The 26800-nt window shown below is 41.1% G+C and overlaps 1 protein-coding gene across 1 annotated transcript in view; it reads right to left on the reverse strand.

Moving 5' to 3' along the window:
- The window catches only part of LOC121579071 (protein kinase C-binding protein NELL1-like), a 519122-nt gene that overhangs the window by 44321 nt on the left and 448001 nt on the right, over positions 1–26800 (reverse strand). The window contains exon 15 of the mRNA XM_041893338.1: positions 22159–22254. Within this exon, the coding sequence (XP_041749272.1) occupies positions 22159–22254 (96 nt within the window). The remainder of the gene's footprint in view (positions 1–22158; positions 22255–26800) is intronic.

Raw genomic sequence — 26800 nt, forward strand, 5'->3', positions numbered from 1 at the left:
GGGACTCAAATCCTGCAGTGCCAGACGTGTCCCCCTGCTTAAGCCAGTACATGTCCAGGCCCGTCTGAAGTTTGCTAGAGTGCATTTGGATGATCCAGAAGAGGATTGGGAGAATGTCATATGGTCAGATGAAACCAAAATAGTAAAAACTCAACTCGTTGTGTTTGGAGGACAAAGAATGCTGAGTTGCATCCAAAGAACACCATACCTACTGTGAAGCATGGGGGTGGAAACATCATGCTTTGGGGCTATTTTTCTGCAAAGGGACCAGGACGACTGATCCGTGTAAAGGAAAGAATGAATGGGGCCATGTATCGTGAGATTTTGAGTGAAAATCTCCTTCCATCAGCAAGGGCATTGAAGATGAAACGTGGCTGGGTCTTTCAGCATGACAATGATCCCAAACACACCGCCCGGGCAACGAAGGAGTGGCTTCGTAAGAAGCATTTCAAGGTCCTGGAGTGGCCTAGCCAGTCTCCAGATCTCAACCCCATAGAAAATCTTTGGAGGGAGTTGAAAGTCCGTGTTGCCCAGCGACAGCCCCAAAACATCACTGCTCTAGAGGAGATCTGCATGGAGGAATGGGCCAAAATACCAGCAACAGTGTGTGGAAACCTTGTGAAGACTTACAGAAAACGTTTGACCTGTGTCATTGCCAACAAAGGGTATATAACAAAGTATTGAGAAACTTTTGTTAATGACCAAATACTTATTTTCCACCATAATTTGCAAATAAATTCATAAAAAATCCTACAATGTGATTTTCTGGATTTTCTTTTCTCATTTTGTCTGTCATAGTTGACGTGTACCTATGATGAAAATTACAGGCCTCTCTCATCTTTTTAAGTGGGAGAACTTGCACAATTGGTGGCTGACTAAATACTTTTTTTCCCCACTGTATGTCATGCAATAAAATGCAAATTAATTACTTAAAAATCATACAATGTGATTTTCTGGATTTTTGTTTTAGATTCCGTCTCTCACAGTTGAAGTGTACCTATGATACAAATTACAGACCTCTACATGCTTTGTAAGTAGGAAAACCTGCAAAATCGGCAGTGTATCCCCACTGTACTTATAGGGTGATTACCATACAGACAGCACCAGACAGCATCGTCATGGTACAATATGTTTGCCGGGTGTGTGTACACAGGAGTACGCATAGGGAAATCACTATGCTACACAGCTTTGAGTGATTCTGATCCGATCTTTGACTGAATGTAAACAAATCAAACAGGAGGTAGATGTAGCCGTACAACACACGGCATAATTATTGAAATGTTATGGTCGCACAGCCTATTACAAGACAGAAGGAGTTATTCGAACAGAAAGGCTGTCATATCTAATGATTTTAAAGCAGTTATCAAAGGGCAACTATGAGTATCTGGGATTCAAAATATAAAATATTGTTAGGCTTGTAATAAATGTGTCGATTTGTATTTATTTTTTAAACAGAAAAAGTTACAATACGTTTTATATGCATTTACTGTACAAGTCTAATCCTTTCGGGTTAAGTGATATTCATGCATCTTTACAAAATATAGCATAAGTTCTACAGCATAACATAAGTGATTATTTTCTTGATTTGTTTTTATTTTATTTATTTAACTTGTATTTAATCAGGAGAGCCCATTGAGAGAAGGGTCTCATTTTCAATGATGACCTGAGGACAAGAAATTCAACACAAACATTGCAAAAATAATTAACAAATAATAATAACACAGGTAAAAAAAAATGTTTTTACTACAATTGTTGACAACAATACATTTTTACATTTAATCAAAACAAATGCAATTCTCATTTAACAAATTCAACAGACTCCTAAACTGCGCTAGCGACACCAGGGAATCAAGACACAGGTTATTCCAAAAATGAGGGGCATTAAAACTGAAGGCAGATTTACCTAATTCGGAACCACGAGAGTTAACCAACCCTCTGAAAGGGATTGGTAACTCATGGATTGGTAACTCATGTTTTTATATTTCAACAACAAAGTTAGGTAAGTCGGAAGCTTGTGTAGTAGAGTTTTGAAACAGAAAGGGAATAGTGAAGTGATCTACGGGACTTTAATGAGGACCGGCCAACCTTTTGATACAGGATGCAGTTATTCGTATTAAAACGAATTACCTGTGATAAAGTGAAGAGCACTATGGTAGACGGCATCCAAAGGTTTAAGAGTAGTGGCTGCTGCATTCTGGTAAATTGTGTTAAAATAGTCAATAACTGTCAGGAACGTTGACTGTACAATCTGCTTCTTGCTGTTTATGGAGAGGCAAGATCTGTAAAAATAAGCCCACTTTAACCACTGGTGGGAATAGACCTACAGTACCATTCAAAAGTTTGGACACACCTACTCTTTCAAGAGTTTGTCTTTATTTTTACTATTTTTTACATTGTAGAATAATAGTGAGGACATCAAAACTATGAAATAACACATATGGAATCATGTAGTAACCAAAAAAATGTTAAACAAATCAATATATATTTTATATTTGACATTTTTCAAATAGCCACCTTTGCCTTGATGACAGCTTTGCACACTCTTGGCATTCTATCAACCAGCTTCACCTGGAATGCTTTTCCAACAGTCTTGAAGGAGTTCCCACATATGCTGAGCCCTTGTTGGCTGCTTTTCCTTCACTCTGCGGTTCGACTCATCCCAAACCATCTCAATTGGGTTGAGGTCGGGTGATTGTGGAGGCCAGGTCATCTGATGCAGCACTCCATCACTCTCCTTCTTGGTCAAATAGCCCTTACACAGCCTGGAGGTGTGTTGGGTCATTGTCCTGTTGAAAAACAAATGATAGTCCCAGTAAGCCCAAACCAGATGGGATGGTATATCGCTGCAGAATGCTGTGGTAGCCATGCTGGTTAAGTGTGCCTTGAATTCTAAATAAATCACAGACAGTGTCACCAGCAAAGCACCCCCACACCATAACACCTCCTCCTACATGCTTTACAGTGGGAACTACATATGCGGAGACCATCTGTTCACCCACACAGCGTCTCATAAAGACACGGAGGTTGGAACCAAAAATCTCCAATTTGGACTCCAGCCCAAAGTACAGATTTCCACCGGTATAATGTCCATTGCTCGTGTTTCTTGGCCAAAGCAGGTCTCTTCTTATCATTGGTGTCCTTTAGTAGTGGTTTCTTTGCAGCAATTAGACCATGAAGGCCTTATTCACACAGTCCCCTCTGAACAGTCGATGTTGAGATGTGTCTGTTACTTGAACTCTGTGAAGCATTTATTTGGGCTGCAATTTCTGAGGCTGGTAAATCTAATGAACTTATCCTTTGCAGCAGACGTAACTCTGGGTCTTCCATTCCTGTGGTGGTCCTCATGAGAGATAGTTTCATCATTGCGCTTGATGGGTTTTGCGACTGCACTTGAAGAAACTTTAAAAGTTCTTGAAATGTTCCGTATTGACTGATCTTCATGTCGTAAATTATTGATGGACTGTCATTTCTCTTTGCTTGTCTGAGCTGTTCTTGCCATAATATGGACTTGGTCTTTTACCAAATAGGTCTATCTCCTACCTTGTCACAACACAACTGATTGGCTCAAAAGCATTAAAAAGGAAAGAAAATCCACAAATTAACTTTTAAGAAGGCACACCTGTTAATTGAAATGCATTCCAGGTGACTACCTCATGAAGCTGGTTGAGAGAATGCCAAGAGTGTGCAAAGCTGTCATCAAGGCAAAGGGTGGCTATTTGAATAATATATATTTCGATTTGTTTAACACTTTTTTGGTTACTACATGATTCCATATGTGTTATTTCATAGTTTTGATGTCTTCACTATTATTCTACAATGTAACCATTTTTAAAAGTAAAGAAAAACCCTTGAATGAGTATGTGTCCAAACTTTTGACTGGTAGTGTATATGGATAGGGCTAAATGTAAATGTTTCTTACAGAAAATTACGAAAAGCATATGTATAACTATGGTATCAAATGAAAGGGAAAGGTTTGGAGATAATGGGGAAATTAGACCAAAAGGTGAGTACACAATAGTTCACCTGACAAGACTGAATCCAACCATTACACTGTTGATTCATTTGCATTTTATATTTACTGTACTTTCGCCACATTTGTTGATAAAGAAATCTGAAAATACTCTGGATACATTCAGTAACATAAAACTATTCCTGGAAAATGTGGGGTAGGTGCAGCATAAGACAAAAAAATTACAAAGGTTTGAGTGAGAGGACTAACTGGTGTCTCCAAGTGGCCACACACCTCTCCAAAATGTGCACAGTTCCTGAGCAATTGTAATGCACTTTTATGACTCAAAGAAGAGTCTTCAACTATAAGGGATGGATAGAAATGTACATAATGGGTAACTGGAGGAAAATGGGGGAGGGTCATGCTCTTTCAATTTCAGTCAAGGGAAGGGTTTAGTATTTTTTTTTAAATCTAGTCCAGGGGAGGATCATGTAATTTGTAATGGATGAAATTGCAATATTTCTCAGTGTTTTAGAATTACTTGCTTAAAAGGCTATATATCGATGTGTGCCTGATGCTGCCTCTCATCTCTGATTCTCTGCTGGGCGTACAATATCAAGTGTGCCTATAGGCTATATAATGGCACCGGAGAAGATGTCCACCGTTTTACAGCCCTCTAACCAATTGTACTATTATGTGTGTTTTTCCGCATTATTTGTAATTTATTTTGTACATAATGTTTCTGCCATCGTCTCTTATAACCAAAAAGAGCTTCTGGATATCAGGACAGCGATTACTCACCTCGTATTGGAAGAAGATTTTTTCTTCAACGAGGCGGCCGCGAAGGATATCCTTTCAGACACCCGACAAGGCCCAAATCCCCGTCATTCGCATGAGGAAGAGACAGAGATATCATGGACGTAGGTCGGGGTGCCTTTTAAGGATCCGACGGCGAGCAAGTAAACTGCCTCTCCCATCAATCCTATTAGCCAATCTTCAATCATTTGAGAATAAATGGGATGACCTAAGATTACGGTTATCCTACCAACGGGACATTAAAAACTGTAATATCGTATGTTTCACCGAGTCGTGGCTGAACGACGACATGGACAACATACAGCTAGCGGGCTATATGCTACATCGGCAGGATAGAACGGCTGACTCCAGTAAGACAAGGGGTGGCGGTCTGTGTATATTTGTAAACAACAGCTGGTGCACAAAATCAAATACTAAGGAAGTCTCAAGGTTTTGCTCGCCTGAGGTAGAGTATCTTATGATAACCTGTAGACCACACTATTTACCAAGATAGTTTTCATCTATATTTTTCATAGCTGTCTATTTACCACCACAAACCAATGCTGGCATTAAGATTGCACTGAATGAGCTGTATAAGGCCATAAGTCAACAGGAAAACGCTCATCCAGAGGCAGCGCTCCTAGTGGCCGGGGACTTTAATGCAGGGAAACTTAAATCCATTTTACCTAATTTCTACCAGCATGTTAAATGTGCAACCAGAAGAAAATAAACTCTAGACCACCTTTACTCCACACACAGAGACGCATACAAAGCTCTCCCTCGCCCTCCATTTGGCAAATCTGACCATAACTACATCCTCCTGATTCCTGCTTATAAGCAAAAACTAAAGCAGGAAGCACCAGTGACTCGGTTAATAAAAAAGTGGTCAGATAACGCAGATGCTAAGCTACAAGACTGGAACATGTTCCGGGATTCTTCAGATAGCATTGAGGAGTACACCACATCAGTCACTGGCTTCATCAATAAGTGCATCGATGATGTCGTCCCCACAGTAACCGTACGTACATACCCAACCAGAAGCCATGGATTACAGGAAACATCCGCACTGAGCTAAAGGGTAGAGCTGCCGCTTTCAAGGAGTGGGACTCTAAACCGGACGCTTATAAGAAATCCCGCGATGCCCTCCGATGAACCATCAAACAGGCAAAGAGTCAATACAGGACTAAGATTGAATCGTGCTACATCGGCTCTGACGCTCGTCGGATGTGACAGGGCTTGAAAACTATTACAGACTACAAAGGGAAGCACAGCCGCGAGCTGCCCAGTGACACAAGACTTCCAGACGAGCTAAACCACTTCTATGCTCGCTTTGAGGCAAGCAACACTGAAGCATGCATGAGAGCACCAGCTGTTCCAGATGACTATGTGATCACGCTCTCCGTAGCCGATGTGAGTAAGACTTTTAAGCAGGTCAACATTCACAAGGCCGCAGGGCCAGACGGATTACCAGGACGTGTACTCTGAGCATGTGCTGACCAACTGGCAAGTGTCTTCACTGACATTTTCAACATGTCCCTGACTGAGTCTGTAATACCAACATGTTTCAAGCAGACCACCATAGTCCCCGTGCCCAAGGACACTAAGATAACCTGCCTAAATGACTACCGAACCGTAGCACTGACGTCTGTAGCCATGAAGTGCTTTGAAAGGCTGGTCATGGCTCACATCAACACCATTATCCCAGAAACCCTAGACCCACTCCAATTTGCATACCGCCCCAACAGATCCACAGATGATGCACTCCACACTGCCCTTTCCCACCTGGACAAGAGGAACACCTACGTGAGAATGCTAATCATTGACTACAGCTCAGCATTCAACACCATAGTGCCCTCAAAGCTCATCACTAAGCTAAGGATTCTGGGACTAAACACCTCCCTCTGCAACTGGATCCTGGACTTCCTGACGGGCCGCCCTTAGGTGGTAAGGGTAGGTAACAACACATCTGCCACACTGATCCTCAACACAGGGGCCCCTCAGGGGTGCGTGCTCAGTCCCCTCCTGTCCTCCCTGTTCACCCATGACTGCATGGCCAGGCACGACTCCAACACCATCATTAAATTTGCTGACGACACAACAGTGGTAGGCCTGATCACCGACAACGATGAGACAGCCTATAGGGAGGAGGTCAGAGACCTGGCCGTGTGGTGCCAGGATAACAATCTCTCCCTCAACGTGACCAAGACAAAGGAGATGATTGTGGACTACAGGAAAAAAAGAGGACTGAGCACGCCCCCGTTCTCATCGACGGGGCTGTAGTGGAACAGGTTGAGAGCTTCAAGTTCCTTGGTGTCCACATCACCAACAAACTATCATGGTCCAAACACACCAAGCCTATTCCCCCTCAGGAGACTGAAAAGGTTTGGCATGGGTCCTCAGATCCTCAAAAAATTATACAGCTGCACCATCGAGAGCATCCTGACTGGTAGCATCACCGCCTGGTATGGCAACTGCTTGGCCTCCGACCGCAAGGCACTACAGAGGGTAGTGCGTACAGCCCAGTACATCACTGGGGCCAAGCTTCCTGCCATCCAGGACCTCTATACCAGGCGGTGTCAGAGGAAGGCCCTCAAAATTGTCAAAGACTCCAGCCACCCTAGTCATAGACTGTTCTCTCTGCTACCGCATGGCAAGCGGTACCGGTGTGCCAAGTCTAGGTCCAAAAGACTTCTCAACAGCTTCTACCCCGAAGCCATAAGACTCCTGAACAGCTAATCATGGCTACCCGGACTATTTGCACTGCCCCCCCACCCCCCACCCCCCCCCCACCCCATCTTTTTACGCTGCTGCTACTCTGTTAATTATTTATGCATAGTCACTTTAACTCTACCCACATGTACATATTACTCTGCACCGGTACCCCCCTGTACCATAGCCTCCCTACTGTTATTTTATTTACTTCTGCTTTTTTTTTTCTCAACACTTTTTTGTTGTTGTTTTATTTTACTTTTTTTATTAAAAATAAATGCACTGTTGGTTAAGGGCTGTAAGTAAGCATTTCACTGTAATGTCTGCACCTGTTGTATTCGGCACATGTGGCCAATAACATTTGATTTTATTTTATTTGATTTAGTGTGGTCTCAATCAAATGATCCATAGCCTGTAGGCTATAGACCACAAAGTTATATTTCTAAGATAGCTGCTGGGATGGTGTAAATAAAACTAGGCTGCATTACACACTGCGAGGGATGTAGTGCTGCCGAAGCGCGGTGGAGCGGCACTCCCTCGCTTTTTTCAATTTGAGAATACACGGAGCTGCTAAAAATATTTGTGGAAAATGAATTCTGATCAATTCTAAATAAAATATATTTAATTACCACAAAAATTCCATGAAAACGATAGAATGGCAAACTGAATAAATATGTAGGCTATTGCAGCCTATAGGTAAATAGGGTTTGTTCCTTCTTCTCTCTCTTTGGTGGTGGTGTGAATGATGAATAACTGTGTTTGTGTGTGCAGAGGCCTGTCGGTCAGAGGCTTGACCACTTTGAGCAGGCCAAATCCGACATAACAAGAACAGCCACAGACAGAAAACTCTACCAGGGGTTGCTAAAACGGCTGTCCTCAAAACAGTTTGTAATGGACTTGGGGCTCATATAGACCTAAGAAACACTTGAACTCGCCTTACTCTCTGAGTGCTTACCTTACAGAAATGTACCACCTCCATTGCGTATGCAAACAAACTGATCCACCGCATGAACCTTATCATCACACCAACGAGATCTAGGATCCAAATTCACTGCATACCTGCCGTGATGTTCATAAAACTCCATGGGATCCCTCTTGCACAGTGGAACCCAGAACGACGTGACCACTCGCTTACCTCCTCAGCCACGATTTGAAGGGCGCTCAAATCGCTTAAAATAATCCTCATCAAGATCTGTTGCCTAGTCCTACTCATCACTTATTATTACAAATAGAAGATTATCACTTCTCACAATGGTGCTCGTTTAATAAAGTTAGATCAAAGCAGAATCAATATCTCGCAAGATCACAATGATTAATTACTATTTTACATAACAGAAATTGATATAATAGTATAAAGGCTAGCCTACTGTAGCATAGTAGGCCTATAATATATTCAACCAAAAACACCTCCTCAGTCATTTAACAGTGCGTGCAACTAGGCAGGATATATGCTTTGATTAAAACAAAATAGGCGGACAAGAAAGGCTAATAGTTTAACACCATCTCCTTTAATTTGCCATCAAGAAGATCGAAATGCATATTCCCATGAAACTGATTGAGATAAAATGATTGGCATGCAGTTTGGACATTTAACCGGTCATTTTTTAAAATTTTTAAATTAGGTATGCCTAACTTGGTTTTTCTTCTGACAATATGTGTGGGCTTTGGAAGACGTTGCAATTGGAGGATGCATTTTATGCATATGCCTATTCTACAATGATATTCAATAGGCTACACCTGTTGGTACAAACTTTGATTGAGAAATTATAACATAATTTAAACAATGTGTTGTACTCATACTGATCAAAACCTTTTTTTATGCTGCCTAGCCAATGCTGTGTTGTGTAGGCCTACAGTGGCAGTTCAGGAGGAGAGTCAAATAGTTTTGGTTGTTGTTGACTAAGTCCAAAAAATGCAATATCTTGCATGCGGACTAGCCTATAGCCTATGTTCTGTTCAGTTTCAGAAACAGGTCAACTTTGATAGCTTGCTACTACTATACTGAACAAAAATATAAATGCAACATGCAATGTCTTGGTCCCATGTTTCATGAGCTGAAATAAAAGATCCCAGAAATGTCCAATACGCACAAAAAGCTTATTTTATTTCTCTCAAATTTTGTGCACAAATTTGTTTACATCCCTGTTAGTGAGCATTTCTCCTTTGCCAAGATAATCCATCCACCTGACAGGTGTGGCATATCAAGAAGCTGATTAAAAAGTATGATCATTACACAGGTGCACCATGTGCTGGGGACAATAAAAGGCCACTCTAAAATGTACAGTTTTGTCACAGATGTCTCAAGTTTTGAGGGAGCGTGCAATTGGCATGCTGACTGCAGGAATGTCCACCAGAGCTGTAGACAGATAATTTAATGTTAATTTCTCTACCATAAGCTGCCTCCAATGTCGTTTTTGAGAATTTGGCAGTCCAGCCACCCGGACAGCTAATGAAGCTGTGGAGTATTTCTGTCTGTAATAAAGCCCTTCTGTGGGGAAAAACTCATTCTGATTGGCTGGGCCTGGCTACCCAGTGGGCGGGCCTGGCTCCCAAGTGGGTGGGCCTATGCCCTCCCAGGCTTATCCATGGTTGCACCCCTGCCTAGTCATGTGAAATCCATAGATTAGGCCCTAATGAATTTATTTCAATTGACTGATTTCCTTATATGAACTGTAACTCAGTAAAATCTTTGAAATTGTTGCATGTTGCGTGTATATTTTTGGTCTGTATATAATTTATTTTAATAAAAACAATATGTTTCTTGTCCATGATGTATTGATCAGAGTTATTGACCTAACAATGAGCCAGATTTGACTAATTTACATTGTGGTGCTGAAACTTGAAGCAATCAATCAATCGGAAATGGACAGCTAATGGTGCTGAAAGTAGGCAAATTTAAGTAGGCATAATTCATTTCAACATCTACATTTTAATTAGACTTTACTAACAACAAGAGGGCTTGGTTGTGAAGAAAAATAAATGATGTTGGTTCTTTGACATTCAGTGGCTAAGCTACAACCTTCTATAGCCGAGGAGGGAAACAATGACTTTACTTGGGAAGTAATCTAATTCTGTCACTATTAAGCTATTCACTTCATGTAAAATAGAAGATGTTTAAACCCAGACAGCTTTTAGGGAAACATGTAAAGCCTTCTCTCATTGAGTTAAAGAAGAAGAGTAGCCAGCAGTTAAAGCTTACATTTTTCTGTGTCGGTAGGTCTACTGTCTGGCATGGAAAGGTTGGCCAAACTTTTTAAAGTACCATGCTCAGACTCCTAATGATGTCTCAGATTTAATTATTTGCAAACAAGACACACTGATTTTGCATTGGATACATATGAGATGTAACACATAGGCCTATCTCTCTGTCCATTAGTCTGTAATTTTGGTAATGTGTGTGGTATTAAAAATTATTCTGCTAATATGTAAAATGACGTTGAATTGCATGAAATGTTTATATAAGGCTTTTTTCTCTGACCTGCAAATACGACGATAGATTCAGTCAATGCTTTTATTATAAACTAGATCTTTCCACCCCTACTTGCCCGCAGCCCTGTGCGCTATCAAAATTCCTGTGTTGCCATGTAATGCTTACAGGACGAAATACAGTTTCTAAAATGACATATCTAAGGATCTGGTCTGTCCAAGAAGTGAGGGGAAATGCTAAGGACGTTCTCTGCTATCCAATTGATATTTTAATTATTATTTTGGGTATAGTGGAGGGTCACAGTTTTTTTTCAAGCATTCAGGGAGGGTTTAGGTCAAATATATTTTGCTGAAGGGAGGGACATCCATTTTCATTTCAGACAGGTCCAATTTTCTCCATGTAACCCTTATTATAAATAACGTTCACTCCCTAAGGGACTTTTTTTTTTTAGCTCTCCTAGCTGTGCCATTGAGGAACTAGAGGAAGCACACTTGTAGTTGTTTCGTTTGGAACACAACCCTGCATCCCCGCCATCACACAATTACTGTTGTTTACGCAATCAAAAACGGTCCATTATAAATCGCAATCTGGGTCAGGTGGGCATGATTTGATAGCTTGTTCTATTGCTTACATGACTAGCTAAGTTATAAAATATGATCTTACAGTGTTAGGCTTTGACAAGGCAATTCAGAGAAACAGATTGTAATTTGGTGCGCATAGAAAGGAGTCGTGATCGCAAGTTTCTTAACAATAAACATAGGCTCATTCTGTTCAGAACAACCCAGGGTATGACGACATGTAATCTTGCAACTGTACATCAAACATAGTGGTCATAAACGTTGACAATATATATGCGTTTTATGATTTGGAGATTAAGTGCACATTTGGACTCACAGGTGTTTGGCTTGCTTGTATGACTTCAAAGTGGTATTTATTATAATCCTCAACGTCTCGTCTTTCAGAATACATCGAGTCATCTTAATTAACAGTGGCAATATTCAGACAACAAAAAATATGCAAAAGTTGCCCAATTAGTGGGAGGGATGGGGGCAACTTCTTGTCACGTGCGGTGCTCAAGCTCAGAATGGCTGTCAGTCAATATCCATACAGCGCAGAGACAGAACTCTAACGTCAAGTATGGTATGTTACTGTACAGCCACTACGTTCCAATTTAGGCGTTTAATAGTGCCCAAATCGGCCATTTTGAACCTGTACACTGGTACGAGTGGAAAGGTTCAAAATCTTCGCTTTTTAACTAGCTCACCAGTATGTTTTTTTAAACGTTAAATCCTTGTCAATTCAAATGCCCAGATATTTATAGGCGGGAACCCAATCGATGGGAGAACCGTTCAATTAATAAATATGTAGTCCACCTGAATTTTCTTTGCAAGAATTAGAGAACATATATTTAGTCTTCCCCACATTAACTATATGTTTTTTAAACTACCAGGGCTTTTTGTAAGGCAACCAAGTCAGATTGCAGCTCTAACAATGGCTGGTCTACAGTTGGGGCAATGACATAGATAACAGTATTGTCAGCATACCTATAAATTGCAAGTTAACAGATAGACCAATATTATTTATATAAAATAGTAAAGAGAATAGGTCCCAATAACAACTCCTGCGGTACACCTTTCATAATATCCAGGAAACTAGACTTAACACCATCAGAAATCAGTGTCCTGTCTGACAGATAATTCTCAAACCACTTACCAGAAGCCTGATCCAGGCCTGTCAGTCAACCTTTGAATGAGAATGTGATGGTCAACAGTGTTGAAGGCCTTGGAAAGGTCTATAAATAAGGCAGCACACTTATTTTTATGATCTAAGCAATTTAACACATCATCTGAAACAAGCCTAGCAACTGAAACGGTGCTATGTCTAGGTCTAAAACCTGATTGGTGCACATTAAGAATAGAGTGAGAGGTTAAAATGTTTGGCTGAATGTTGGCCAGGGATTATACAACTTTGGAATGGCAAGATCATTTGGAAATTGGATGGTAGTTATCTACAGCGCCTTCAGAAACTATTCACACCCCTTGACTTTTTACAAATTTTGATGTGTACAAATTGGGATTAAAATTGATTTAATTATCTTTTTTTTCTCAACGATCTACACAAAATCTGTCAAAGTGATGAATGAAAAAGAAAACCCTAATATACAGTATCTTGATTAGATAAGTATTCAACCTCGAGTCAATACATGTTAGAATCACCTCTGGCAGCGATTACAGCTGTGAGTCTTTTTAGGTAAGTCTCTAAGAGCTTTGCACACCTGGATTGTACAATATTTGCCCATGATTCTTTTTTCAACTCGTCAAGCTCTGTTAAGTTCGTTGTTGATCATTACTAGACAGCCATTTTCAAGTCTTGCCATAGATTTTCAAGCCGATTTAAGTCAAAACTTTAACTAGGCTGCTCAGGAACATTCAATATTGTCTTGAGTTTTAGGTTTTTGACCTGCTGAAAGGTGAATTTGTCACCCAGTCTCTGTTGGAAAGCAGTCTGAACCAGGTTTTCCTCTAGGATCTTGCCTGTGCTTAGCTCGATTCCGTTTATTTTTATCAACAAAACAAAATCCCTAGTCCTTGCCGATCATGAGCATATCGATAACATGATGCAGCCACAACCATGCTTGAAAATATGAAGAGTGGTGCTCAGTGATGTGTTGGATTTGCCCTAAACATAATGCTTTGTATTCAGGACAAAAAGTTCATTTCTTTGCCACATTTTTTGCAAAATTACTTTAGTGCCTTATTTCAAACATGATATATGTTTTGGAATATTTTTATTCTGTACAGACTTCCTTCTTTTCACTCTGCCATTTAGGTTAGTATTGTGGAGTAACTACAATGTGATTGATCCATCCTCAGTTTTCTCCTATCACAGCCATTAAACTCTGTAACTGTTTTACAATCACCTCATGGTGAAATCCCTGAGCAGCTTACTTCCGGCAACTGAGTTAGGAAGGATGCCTGTATCTTTGTAGTGACTGGGTGTATTGATACACCATCCAAAGTGTAATTAATAACTTCACCATGCTCAAAGGGATATTCAGTGTCTGCTTTCTATATTTTTAATACCAATAGGTGCCCTTCTTTGCGCTGTATTGGACAACCTCCCTGGTCTTAGTGGTTGAATCTGTGCTTGAAATTCACTACTCGACTTCGAGACCTTACAGATAATTGTATATGTGGGGTACAGAGATGGGGTAATCATTAAATAAATAATGTTAACCACTATTATTGCACACAGAGTGAGTCCAACCTATGTGACTTGGCAAGCAAATTATTACTCCTAAACGTATTTAGGCTTATTGACTCAAGACATTTCAGCTTTAATTTATAAATGTGTAAAAATGTCTAAAAACAAAATTCCCCTTTGACATTGTGGGGTATTGTGTGTAGATCATTGGCACAACATCTCAATTTAATCCATTTTAAATTCATGCTGTAACACAACAAAATGTGGAAAAAGTCCAGGGGTGTGAATACTTCCCTTACGTAGGGGGAGGCCGCTTTCCAGATCTTAGGGATTACACCAGAAAATATTGTCAAGTTAAAAATATAGGACAATGGTTTTGCAATAAGTAGGGCAGAGAGCTGCAGGAAGAACGGATTAAGTGAATCAGACCCATTTTTTTTTTGTACGAGTCTGTTAGTGCATCATTCTCTACAATTTGTTCCGAGGTAACTAAATGACTCCTCTAAAAATTTCCTTCCAAAATACCTGAAGGTTTGGTCGGCGAGGCATGTGAAACGAAAGTGTTTGTTGATGGAAAATAATATAAACGTCTTACTGACAGTGAATCACAGGTCACATGTGTTTCGGAGACCTTCTACCACACCCACCTAAGTCACTATCAACTGACCCCCTTGAATACAATTATTAGCATTGATGGTACTGCCGGGCAGAGTGTGCCATACTTGGGTTATATCGAAATAGCCATTCAACTACCCGAAGAGCTGTGTGAGACTGAGGAAACCTTCAATATCTTAGCTCTTGTCTGCCTTGATCATCAGTACTCCAAGCGGGTGCCTATAATCGTAGCAACCAATTTGCTGAAGCTTGTTGTTAGGTCATGTAGAGATGTTACATGTGACAGTGCTGTTGACCAACTCACTATTTGCAAAGACTTTGCCCATGTACTGTGAGCTGTCTGTCATCGAGTCACTGCCCCTGTCATAGATGAACCGGTAGGGCAGTTACTTGTGAACAGCAGCAAGCCGGTCACTGTTCTCAAAGGGGAAACTGTTGAAGTCTCCGGTGAATTCGTCGGCAGTGTTGATAAGTTCAAGTGTGCTGTGCTAGAGAAGCCTTCAGATCCATGCTTGCCAGGGCTACTTGCCAATGCTACTTGAGTTGTATCAACTCGTCTCCTCCCAGGGAGAGCCTGTGAACTACAATGTTCTGATGAAGAATGGGACAGAGCATGATATTACACTCGCCCCAAAAATAGTAATTGCAGATGTATGTGCAGTGGAATGGGTTAAACCTATCAATGGCAGAGAAAGAGAAACTGTACAAAATTGACCAGTCCCCAGAGAGAGTCATCTGTGTCGAACAGTCAGCTTTTCAGTCGTCTGACTTTCATTTTGAAGATTTGCCAGCTGCACCTTAATTCTGCGAACGTGTGATTAAGAGACTGATCGAAAGGTCCCAGATGCTTTCTCCAAGCATGATTTGGATATAGGGCATATATCTGGAGTGAAACATAGCATAAAAGTGTCAACTGATGTGCCTTTCAAGGAGCGCACTTGTTGTGTGTCCCCGGACGATTTCAATTATCTGAAGCAGCACCTTTATGAGCTAATTGAAGCGCACATAATTGAGGAATCTGATATCCCCTATGCTTCTCCCATTGTGCTTATAAGGAAGAAGAATGGTGCCTTAAGGATGGTTGTAGACTATTGAGAGTTGAATCGCTTGACCGAGCGGGACGCTTATCCTCTGCCAAGAATAGAGACCTTCAGCTTTCTTGCCGGTTCTAAATGGTTCACTGTACTGGACTTGAAAAGCGGGTACTATCAGCTTGAGATGGAGGAGGGCGATAAGCCTAAAACAGCCTTTACCACACTTTTTGGAAATTGGCAGTTCAAGATGATGCCGCAGTGATTGACTAATGCACCTGCTACTTTCCAGTGGACGATGGAAAAGGTGATGGGCAGGGATAAACCTGGAGGAAGTCATTGCTTTCCTTGATGACCTCATAATCTTTTCTGAGATGCTGGAGCATGAAGAGAGGTTAATGAAGATGTTCTCTCGTGTCTCAGAGCATGGACTCAAGCTCTCCCTCTCCAAATGCAAGTTCTTCCAGTCATCCAACAAGTACTTGGGGCATGTTATTTCTGAGAGGGGAATTGAGCCTGATGAAGACAAAGTGTCTGCACTCAAGACTTAGCATGTTTCACGGACCATAAAGGAAGTGATGGCATTGCTTGGTTTTTCTAGATATTACAGAAGGTTTGTTCAGAATTATTCAAGGTCTGTGAGGCCACTGAATGATCTTCTAATTGGAGAGCCCTCCGTGAAGAAGAAAGGGCATCTGAAGAGGCCCATGAAGAGCCCACCACTCGCAGGACAATGGGATGATCATTGCCAGAGAGCTTTTGAGACCGTCCTTGAGAGGCGGCACCTGTTCTTGCATTTGCAGATGATATCATATATGCTTCATACTGATGCCAGCACTTCAGGCCTTGGTGCAGCCCTGTATCAGATGCAAGATGGACAGATGCGGGTAGTTGCATATGCCAGCAGAGGACTCAGCAGAAGTGAACAGGACTATCCGGCCCATAAACTGGAGTTTCTTGCTCTCAAGTGGGCAGTCACTGATAGGTTCCAGGACTACCTCTACTGTAGTCAAGAGTGATGGAGTTGACTGATGCAGATACCATAGTGGATAAGGCTGTCCTGGACGCAGCTTCACAGGTGCACATGGTGACAATCAACGATCGAGCAAGAAGATTCACCTCTTACGTTCAAACACACATGAATGAAGAAGATGTAGACGCCAATGTCATTGCCATGGTGGAAGGTCTTGGATCTGGAGAAAGAGCCATCCCGTTGGATTTTGAAGATCCACAACAGTGGCCAGGTCAACCCTTCTTGCCTGGGTTAACAGCAGCAGACTGGTATAAGCTTCAGCTGGAATACCCACATCTCTCAGTGGTAATATGCTGTTTTGAAGATGATGAGAAGCCTAGTGAGAAACAAAGGATGCAAGAGCCAACGGAAGTCAGGATAATGCTCAGAGAATGGGATAAGTTTGTTCTCAGAGAAGGCGTGCTATTTCGAAAAGTTCAAGACCAGCATGAAGAACCTTTCTTCCAAATGGTAATACCCACAAGTCACCGGCAATGTGCTCTAGAAGGTATCCATGAGGAAACGGGACACTTCTGTACTGAGAACTCTGGATCTTGCAAGGGCCTGCTTCTACTGGCCTAGAATGGCGTTTGAAGTGGACAAGAAGTGTAAAGAATGTCTGAGGTGCGTGTTGAGCAAGTAGAGTGCAAAAAGCTGCAAACCTAGGGAATATCAAAACATGTATGCCACTACAACTAGTCTGCATAGATTTTCTCTCACTTGAACCTGACAATTCAGACACCAGAGACATCTTAGTAATGTCAGATCATTTTACAAAGTACTCTTTAGCTATCCCAACTATAGACCAAACCGTCAGACAATAGCCAGAATACTTTGGGACAATTTGATTTTACATTATGGATTTCCTCAGATGATTCATAGTGACCAAGGCGCCAAATTTAGAGTGAGTTGATAGCAGAATTATGCTCCATTGCTGGCGTCAAATCACGAACAACCCCTTACCATCCTTGTGGTAATCCTGATGAGCGCTTCAAAAGGACTTTATTGGACATGTTTGGCACACTGAGTGACAAGAGAAAAGAAGAGTGGAGGCATTATGTGAAACCCCTAGTGCATGCATACAATTGCAGTAGCAATGACACAACAGGTGAGACTCATGTTTGGGCAACAAGCTTGTTTACCTTTGTTTTGGCCTGAGTCCAGCTGGCCACAATGCAACCACACACCAGAACTACACTAAACAGCTAAGAAGACGATTGAACAAGTTCGCTGTGAAATCTGCAGAGAAGAGTCAGAGGGCCAACAACTGCAGTTGGGACTCAAAAGTGATAGCATCTACAATCACTGAAGGTGACAGAGTGCTCATCAGGAAGAAGTGCATTCGAGGGATACACAAGTTATCTGATCGCTTGGAGTCTGATGTGCAAATTGTGGTGCGGAGGTTCTAAGCTGACATATGGAATTATTTTAAGATGGTCATACTATGGATCATTTAGCTATTTGATTTAAAATTTTAGGACCCCTTTAAGTATAGAACAAATCAATAAAAAAATGTTGATAAAATATATAATTTGGCCTTTACTACTATAGTCCAGAGAAACTAATTGAATAACACATTCATAAATGACAAAAAAGACAGTCAAAAAATAAATCATAAGAAATATACCAGTCATTACCAGTCAAAAGTTTGGACACACCTACTCACTCTAGGGTTTTTCTTTATTTTTACTATTTTCTACATTGTAGAATAATAGAGAAGACATCAACACTATGAAATAGCACATATGGAATCATGTAGTAACCAAAAAAGTGTTAAACAAATCCAAATATATTTGAGATGTGAGATTCTTCAAATAGCCACCCTTCACCTTGATGACAGCTTTGCATACTCTTGGGATTCTCTCAACCCCCTTCATGAGGTAGTCACCTGGAATGCATTTCAATTAACAGGTGTGCCTTCTTAAAAGTTAATTTGTGGATTTTCTTTCCTTTTTAATGCTTTTGAGCCAATCAGTTGTGTTGTGACAAGGTAGGAGATAGACCTATTTGGTAAAAGACCAAGTCCATATTATGGCAAGAACAGCTCAGACAAGCAAAGAGAAACGAAAGTCCATCATTAATTTAAGATATGAAGGTCAGTCAATACGAAACATTTCAAGAACTTTGAAAGTTTCTTCAAGTGCAGTCGCAAAAAACATCAAGCGCTTTGATGAAACAGGCTCTCATGAGGACCGCCACAGGAAAGGAAGACCCAGCATTACCTCTGCTGCAGAGAATAAGTTCATTAGAGTTACCAGCCTCATAAATTGCAGCACAAATAAATGCTTCAGAGTTCAAGTAACAGACACATCTCAACATCAACTGTTCAGAGGAGACTGTGTGAATCAGGCCATCATGATCGAATTGCTCCAAAGAAAACACTACGAAAGGACACCAATAATAAGAAGAGACTTGCTTGGGCCAAGAAACACGAGCAATGGACATTAGATCGGATGAACAGATGATCTCCGCATGTGTGGTTCCCACCGTGAAGCATGGAGGAGGAGGTGTGATGGTGTGGGGGTGCTTTGCTGGTGACACTGTCAGTGATTTATTTAGAATTAAAAGGCACACTTAACCCGCATGGCTACCACAGCATTCTGCAGCAATACACCATCCGATCTGGTTTGGGCTTAGTGGGACTATCATTTGTTTTTCAATAGAACAATGACCCAACACACCTCCAGGCTGTGTAAGGGCTATTTGGCCAAGAAGGAGAGTGATGGAGTGCTGCATCAAATGACCTGGCCTTCACAATCACCCGACCTCTAACCAATTGAGATGGTTTGGGATACGTTGTACCTCAGAGTGAAGGAAAAGCGGCCAACAAGTGCTCAGCATATGTGGGAACTCCTTCAAGACTGTTGGAAAAGCATTTCAGGTGAAGCTGGTTGAGAGAATGCCAAGAGTGTTCAAAGCTGTCATCAAGACAAAGGGTGTCTACTTTGAAGAATCTCAAATATAAAATATAATTTGATTTTTTAAATACTTTTTGGTTACTGAATAGGTATGTCCAAACTTTTGACTGGTTCTGTACTTATGTGACTCGTTTCAGGAGTAATTAATTATAAGCGTGTAGTCAATCAAATAATTACTCTGTAAAATGAGGAATGCATTTACTCAATTACACTAATATAATGTATTAGTCACAAAATAATTAACACAAACAAATACAGTGTACACAAGACATGATACATTACAGAAAAACAGAGTAAATGACTATCACCAATAGGCTAGGATTTAACGTGGTTACGTGTCTTGAGTTGAGAATAATCTCTAAGAGAAAAACGATGTGATACACCCAGGAGCTTGCTAGCAAGTTTCAAAATATGAACAAATTCACTGCCCTTGTAACCACATTCAAGCAGGAACTCACCCCAAACCTGTATTAATATTTATTTGCACTTTGCTAGTAAAAACAAAAGACAAGAACAACACACCCAGATTCTAATCTAATCAACTCAATTTAAATGATAGGAATGCACCCTTGTGTCACTCCCTCTTTGAACTATCCGGCATCCAATTAACAAAATAACACTGTTTCCCTGTAACAATACATCCATAACACTTACAGTACAATAGAACATATCAAAATGCATAGCTCTTCGTGGACTCTTGAAACAATCCAAACATGACAATTTAATTCACACAGTAACATTCATTTAGTTGATTTCACGTTTTCATCGGTCTTCACACCTCCAATGGTGTCCGCGCTCCCAGGGTTGTGTGGGAACGTCCGCCACCGGAAAAAACCAGAGATAAGGTGTGTTTGACCCCTGTGATAGCCCACAAATGGTTAGTCATCCAAACAATGTCATAAATGGGGATTGAGTCATCACGCTGCGCTCCCACACCAGCCAGTCACCAGTCGCGAGTATCACCTTCTCTCATTCTTCTCTCATTCATGACTGCCGTGAGAGTGATTGGCACAATATTGTTCGCAAACTGCAGCACCCCAAACGATTCATTTTCAAGTTCGAGTTTGTTGAGCAGAGGCTGTGTATGTTTGGGTTCTACAAAGCTGTGTCCATCATAACATTCAATAATCAATTAATTGCATTAATTATTGCACCATGCGATCAATTATCAGTTCTAAATGTGTATTTTCTTCTCTATGCTGCCTGCAGCATGATCTATTTTCCCTTGCACACATAATACACAACTGCTGGTTGGAGCACGTCTCCAGAGCCACTGAGCTGGAGGAGTGCGTATTAATCCTGCTGTGGAATTCATTTCAACCAGCAGGTGAAACAAATGACTAAAATGAACGAGTCGCTCTCAAATAATGAATCGAGTCACTATAAAGAGTCGTTCAAAAAGAACGAATCGTTCGAACTGCACATCACTACTCGGCAGGGAATGCAGGTTACGGGTGATTAAAAGTTCCAATTGTTGGATATCCTCACTCTGGCTGGATTCCAATATGAATTACACATCACTTTGCAAGCCAGCATAATGTGGCTTGCAGGCTTGATGTGGCCTGTAAACCAGGAGTTTGAGACCACTTTGTTGGGTGTAACTAGGCCCTTAAAGAAAGGCCTTACGATATACACTGAGTGTACAAAACATTAGGGACACATTTTCATGACAGACTAACCAGGTGAATCCAGGTAGAAGCTATGATCCCTTATTGATGTCACCTGTTAAATGCACTTCAAATCAGTGTAGATGAAGGGGAGGAGATAGGTTAAATAATTACTTTTAAGCCTTTAGACAATTGAGACATGGATTGTGTATGTGTGCCATTCAGAGGGTGAATAGGCAAGACAAAATATTTAAGTGCCTTTGAAAGGAATATGGTAGTAGGTGCCAGGCACACCAGTTTGAGTATGTCAGGAACAGCACCGCTGTTCTTTTTTTTAACACTCAACATTTTCCCATGAGTATCAAGAATGGTCCACTCAAAGGGCATCCAGCCAACTGTGGGAAGCATTGGAGTCAACATGGGCCAGCTTTCGACACCTTGTAGAGTCCATGCCCCAACAAATTGAGGCTGTTCTGATGGCTAAAGGGGGTGCAACTCAATATAAGGAAGGTGTTCCTAATGTTTTGTACACTCAGTGTATGTAAAGTATTGTCATATAGAGTTTAAAGATAACATATTCACTTTGGAAACCATACAAAAACCATGTCTCTGTCGCTAACAAATACAATCATGGTTGGTAACTACAATTAATTAGAAAGGCACTCTGGGAAATATACAAATAAGGTAGACTCAATTCTCAAGTGGAATTGCATGTTCACTCAATCTAAAATTCAAAGTTGAGTGAACATACAATTCAACTTGAGAATGTATGTAGGTTCAGCTATGTGCCCAAATGTTGAGCAAACTCACAAACCTATTGCAGCTGGTTGCCATACAATTGTACATTCAATCAACATATATATTGTTTACAGTGTAGTACTATAGTCATACCTGTCTCACAGTGGCGTCCTGTAAAGCCTGAGGGGCAGACGCAGGTGTTGGGCGACACACAGGTACCTCCACTCCTACACCCCTCCTCACAGAATGCTGGAGAAAGAGAAAGTGGAGAGAGAGACAGAGAAACAGAGAGAGAAGCAGGGAGAGAAAGAGAGAGAGAGAAAGGAGAAAAACAGAGAGAAACAAAGAGAGAGAGAGAGAGACAGTGCAAGAGTTTAATTCTCACAGATCAATATCACAAACACAATCCTGCTGTGAATACCATTTTGCTCACCTGTTCTATTTAACAGCGTTGTTTCTTGTGGCTACAAATGACCAGTCCCTCACTGTGCATTACCACCACCACACACACCCATATTCTCAAACTTTAAATGGGAAAGAAGTTGATCTCTCTCTCATTTTCATATGGTTGACCTTAGTGGGAATCAAACCCGCAAGCATATAGTATGTATAAGCATGAAGTAGAGGCCTAAGCATTGTTGTTCACTAGTTTACTCCAATTAGGGAAGGGATGGTGGGGTTGGAAAGTAATAAAGGGAAATATATATATTTTTAAAGGATATGTATGTATATGCGTATATGCATGTATGTGTGTTTTATATATATATATATATATATATATATATATATATATATATATATATATATATATATATATATCTATGCGAGAAAAACAAACAAAAAACATATGGGGGATTGGAAGTGATGCAGACAATTACATTGATGGAAGTTACAATCTATCTGCAATATTAAAGCTGATCTAACCCCTAAAAGAAAAAAAACACACACTACACAAACACATAGGTCCCCTCGCTTTGGTTTATGAGTCCAATAAACATCCATTTGCTCACATAATGATCACCCCGGTTTCAGTATAAAAGCGTGCGAAATATACAAACTGATACATAAGTGCAATAAATAACCACGCACCACCGTGCCAAAACCCATTAGTGCTGTCCATTTGACTGGATCCCCTTATAAAAAAAGTTATATCAGGCCCCTCATTAAGAGCCTGATTGTACTAATACACCTTACACTTAAGAATGAATTACACTTATATTGACTCCGTCTATCTACTTCTCCAATTATCATTTTACTGCAATCAGCATAAAGGGGGTGTAAGGGAGAGAGTCCCTCTTCCACAGCAGCTGCAGTGACCTCCAGATCAACCGTCCCACTGCCGAACTGAGCCTGTTGCTGATTCACTACTTTTGGAGATACGCTTATATCCACAGATTTACTATTTGACTTTCGATTAGAGTCCTAGATTGCTTTCCAGCACCGGGTGGTGTAGGAACCGACTGAATCCTCACGGCTCCTTGTTAACTGGCCCGTTCATGCTTGTTGAGCATCCAAATAACTATTTGGAATGCGGGAACATCAAAGACGGAGCGACCAATGGGAATTCTTGTAATTATGGGTTCCTCCAAATCCACCAAATGAATAATAGCATTCCACGCTAGGAAATAGTGCTGGGATGACTGTCGCACAGTCCTTTAATGTGCTGTATTAAGAGAATGTCAGCCCTCTTCATAACGATCCTTATCTCTAATTGGGAGCACAAATCTCATTAGGGGGACGGACGGCGAGAGGAAAGCCAAGCTCGACCGACTCGCTCGGTTCAAACACAAATTAATGTCGGAGGACAGCAGGGAGAGCACGGTCACATGTAATAGAATGGTCCCGGATACATTATCATAAATGCAGTCATCAGTAGTAATGGAGGCACGTCAGCGGTCATTTAGATAATGGACGTTAAGCTCTCTTTACTCTTAGCCTATGTGCTTTGGCGGTTGACACCTCACTAACAAATTCTGCAAAGGGTCTGAATACCTATGTAAATAAGATATTTCCGTTTTTAAAAAAAATACATTTGCTTTGTCATTATGGGGTATTGTGTGTAGATTGATGAGGGGAAAAAAACAATTTAATCCATTTTAGAGTAAGGCTGTAACGTAACAAAATGTGGAAAAAGTCAAGGGTTCTGAATACTTTCCGTATGCACTGTATAAACAAAAGGGGTTCTATCAGTTGCTTCATACAAAGTCTATACATCCCTTGCACAGTTTTCCCATTTTGCTGCCTTAAAATGTTATCTAAAAAGGGATTACATTAGGGTTTTTTCTTATTGATCTACACAACCTCCTCCACATTTTCAAAGTGAAAGAAAAATTATAGAACATTTTAGTCATGCTTATCCAGTGCGACTTACAGGAGCAATTAGGGTTAAGTGCCTTGCTCAAAGGCACATTCACAGAATATTCACCTAGTCAGCTTGGGGATTCAAACCAGTAACCTTTCTAACCAGCAACCCAACGCTCTTAACCGCTAGGCTACCTGTCGACCAGAACAACAAAAATCGAAGGTGTCTCGATTGAGTATGCCATTACACCCCAGAGTTAATACTTGGTGGAAGCCCCTTTGGCAGCAATTACAGCTGTGAATCATTTTGAATAAGATTCTTCCAACTTTGCACAACTCTTAGGGTAACATACTGTATATCCATTGTTTTTGGCCTAGATTCAATTAGATCAAGCGTTAACCGGCGATAGCCCACACCTGCCTAGCTGATTTGTCATAGATGCTTGCTGACAAACTTTAATGAGCAAGCCTTCCTTCATGACCTGGCCTCCGTAAATTGGTATAGAATCAGCTTGATCCCCTCTGCCGAAGATGCTTGGATCTTCTTTTTTTAAAATATTTTCAGTGGTATTGTTAACAAGCACGCCCCCATAAAGAACATGATAATGTTAACATGGTTCGACCGTGATCTGGCAGAGTTACTCCACCTCAAGAACACCATTTGGCGAAAGGCTCAGCACACAAATACTCAGGCTGACTGGCTGTCATTTAGGCAAATGAGAAATAAATGCACTCAGGCTATCCGGAAGGCCAAAGTTAATTACCATTAGGCACAGTTCTCTCTCTGTGGGTCTAACCCCAGAAGTTCTGGAAAACGGTGAAAGACCTGGAGAATAAACCCTTCTCCTCACAGCTGCCCATGTCCCTTAATGTTGATGTGGTTTGTTACTGACAAGGAGTGTATGGCTGAGCTCTTTAATCACAATTTCATTAAGTCAGGATTCCTATTTGACTCAGCTATGCCTCCTTGCCCGTTCAACGCATCCTCATCTACCAGCCCTTCTAATGCGACTAGCCCTGATGCTCCTCCCTCTTTTTCCCCTGCCCAGCTACACAGTTTCTCCCTGCAGGCAGTCACTGAGTCTGAGGTGCTAAAGGAGCTCCTTAAACTTCACCCCCAAAAAACATCTGGGTCAGATGGTATGCTACCTGTAGCTCAGTTGGTAGAGCATGGCGCTTGCAACGCCAGGGTTGTGGGTTCAATTCCCACGGGGGCCAGTATGAAAAATGTATGCACTAACTAACTGTAAGTCACTCTGGATAAGAGCGTCTCCTAAAATGTAAATGGTATAGATAATTTTTTCCTTAAGGTTGCAGCACCCTATCATCGCCGAGCCTATCTCTCACCTTTTGAACCTATCTCTCCTCCTCACAGTGCTTGGAAGGCAGCCACTGTGCATTGTTTATTTAAAGGGGGAGATCAAGCTGATCCTCATGGTTATAGGCCAATTTCTATCTTGCCCTGTTTCTCAAAAGTGTTGGAAAAACTTGTCAATAATCAGCTGACTGACTTTCTTGAAGTCTATAGTATTCTCTCTGGTATGCAATCTGGTTTTTGTGCCTTACTGCTATTAGCCCATACAAATGCGTTGAATAACAGAAAGTTTCTTTCGGAAGTGTCTGTTGTATATCTGAGCAAGTTGAGGTGACTAAACTGCTTGGAATAACCCTGGATTGTAAACTGGCATGGTCGAAATATGTTGATGAAACAGTAGCTAAGATGGGGAGAAGTCTGTCCATAATAAAGCGCTGCTCTGCCTTCTTAAGGGTCCTACAGGCCCTAGTTTTGTCGCACCTGGACAACTGTTCAGTCGTGTGGTCAGGTGCCACAAAGAGGGACTTAGAAAAATTACAATTGGCTCAGAACAGGGCAGCACGACTGGCAGTTAAATTTACACTGAGAGCTATCATTAAGTCAGTCTCTCATGGCTCAAAGTAGAGGAGAGATTGACTTCATCACTACTTGTTTTTGTAAGAAGTGTTGACATGCTGAATGCACCAAGCTCACTGTTTAAACTACTATCACACAGCTCGGACGCCCATGCATAGCCCTTGGCAGCAGCTAATGTGGATCCTTAATACATAGAAATACAAATCTGAGAGATATAAGAAAGATCAGGAAACAAAGTGTTATTTTTGGCACTAAACAGTCTAAGCCCTGTCTAAGCCGGGGGTTCTCCGACGCTATATGGAATTGTTTTAAGGTCATACCAAGGATCAATTTGCTACACTATATATACAAAAGTATGTGGACACCCCTTCAAATTAGTGGATACAACTATTTCAGCCACACCCGTTGCTGACAGGTGTATACAATCGACCACACAGTCATGCAATCTCCATAGACAAACATTGGCAGTAGAATGGCCTTACTGAAGAGCTCAGTGACTTTCAACGTGGCACCGTCATATGATGCCACCTTTCCAACAAGTCAGTTCATAAAATGTCTGCCCTGCTAGAGCTGCCCCGGTCAACTGTAAGTGCTGTTATTGTG

Source organism: Coregonus clupeaformis, chromosome 3 (genome assembly GCF_020615455.1).
Source record: "Coregonus clupeaformis isolate EN_2021a chromosome 3, ASM2061545v1, whole genome shotgun sequence".
Taxonomy (NCBI): Eukaryota; Metazoa; Chordata; class Actinopteri; order Salmoniformes; family Salmonidae; genus Coregonus; species Coregonus clupeaformis.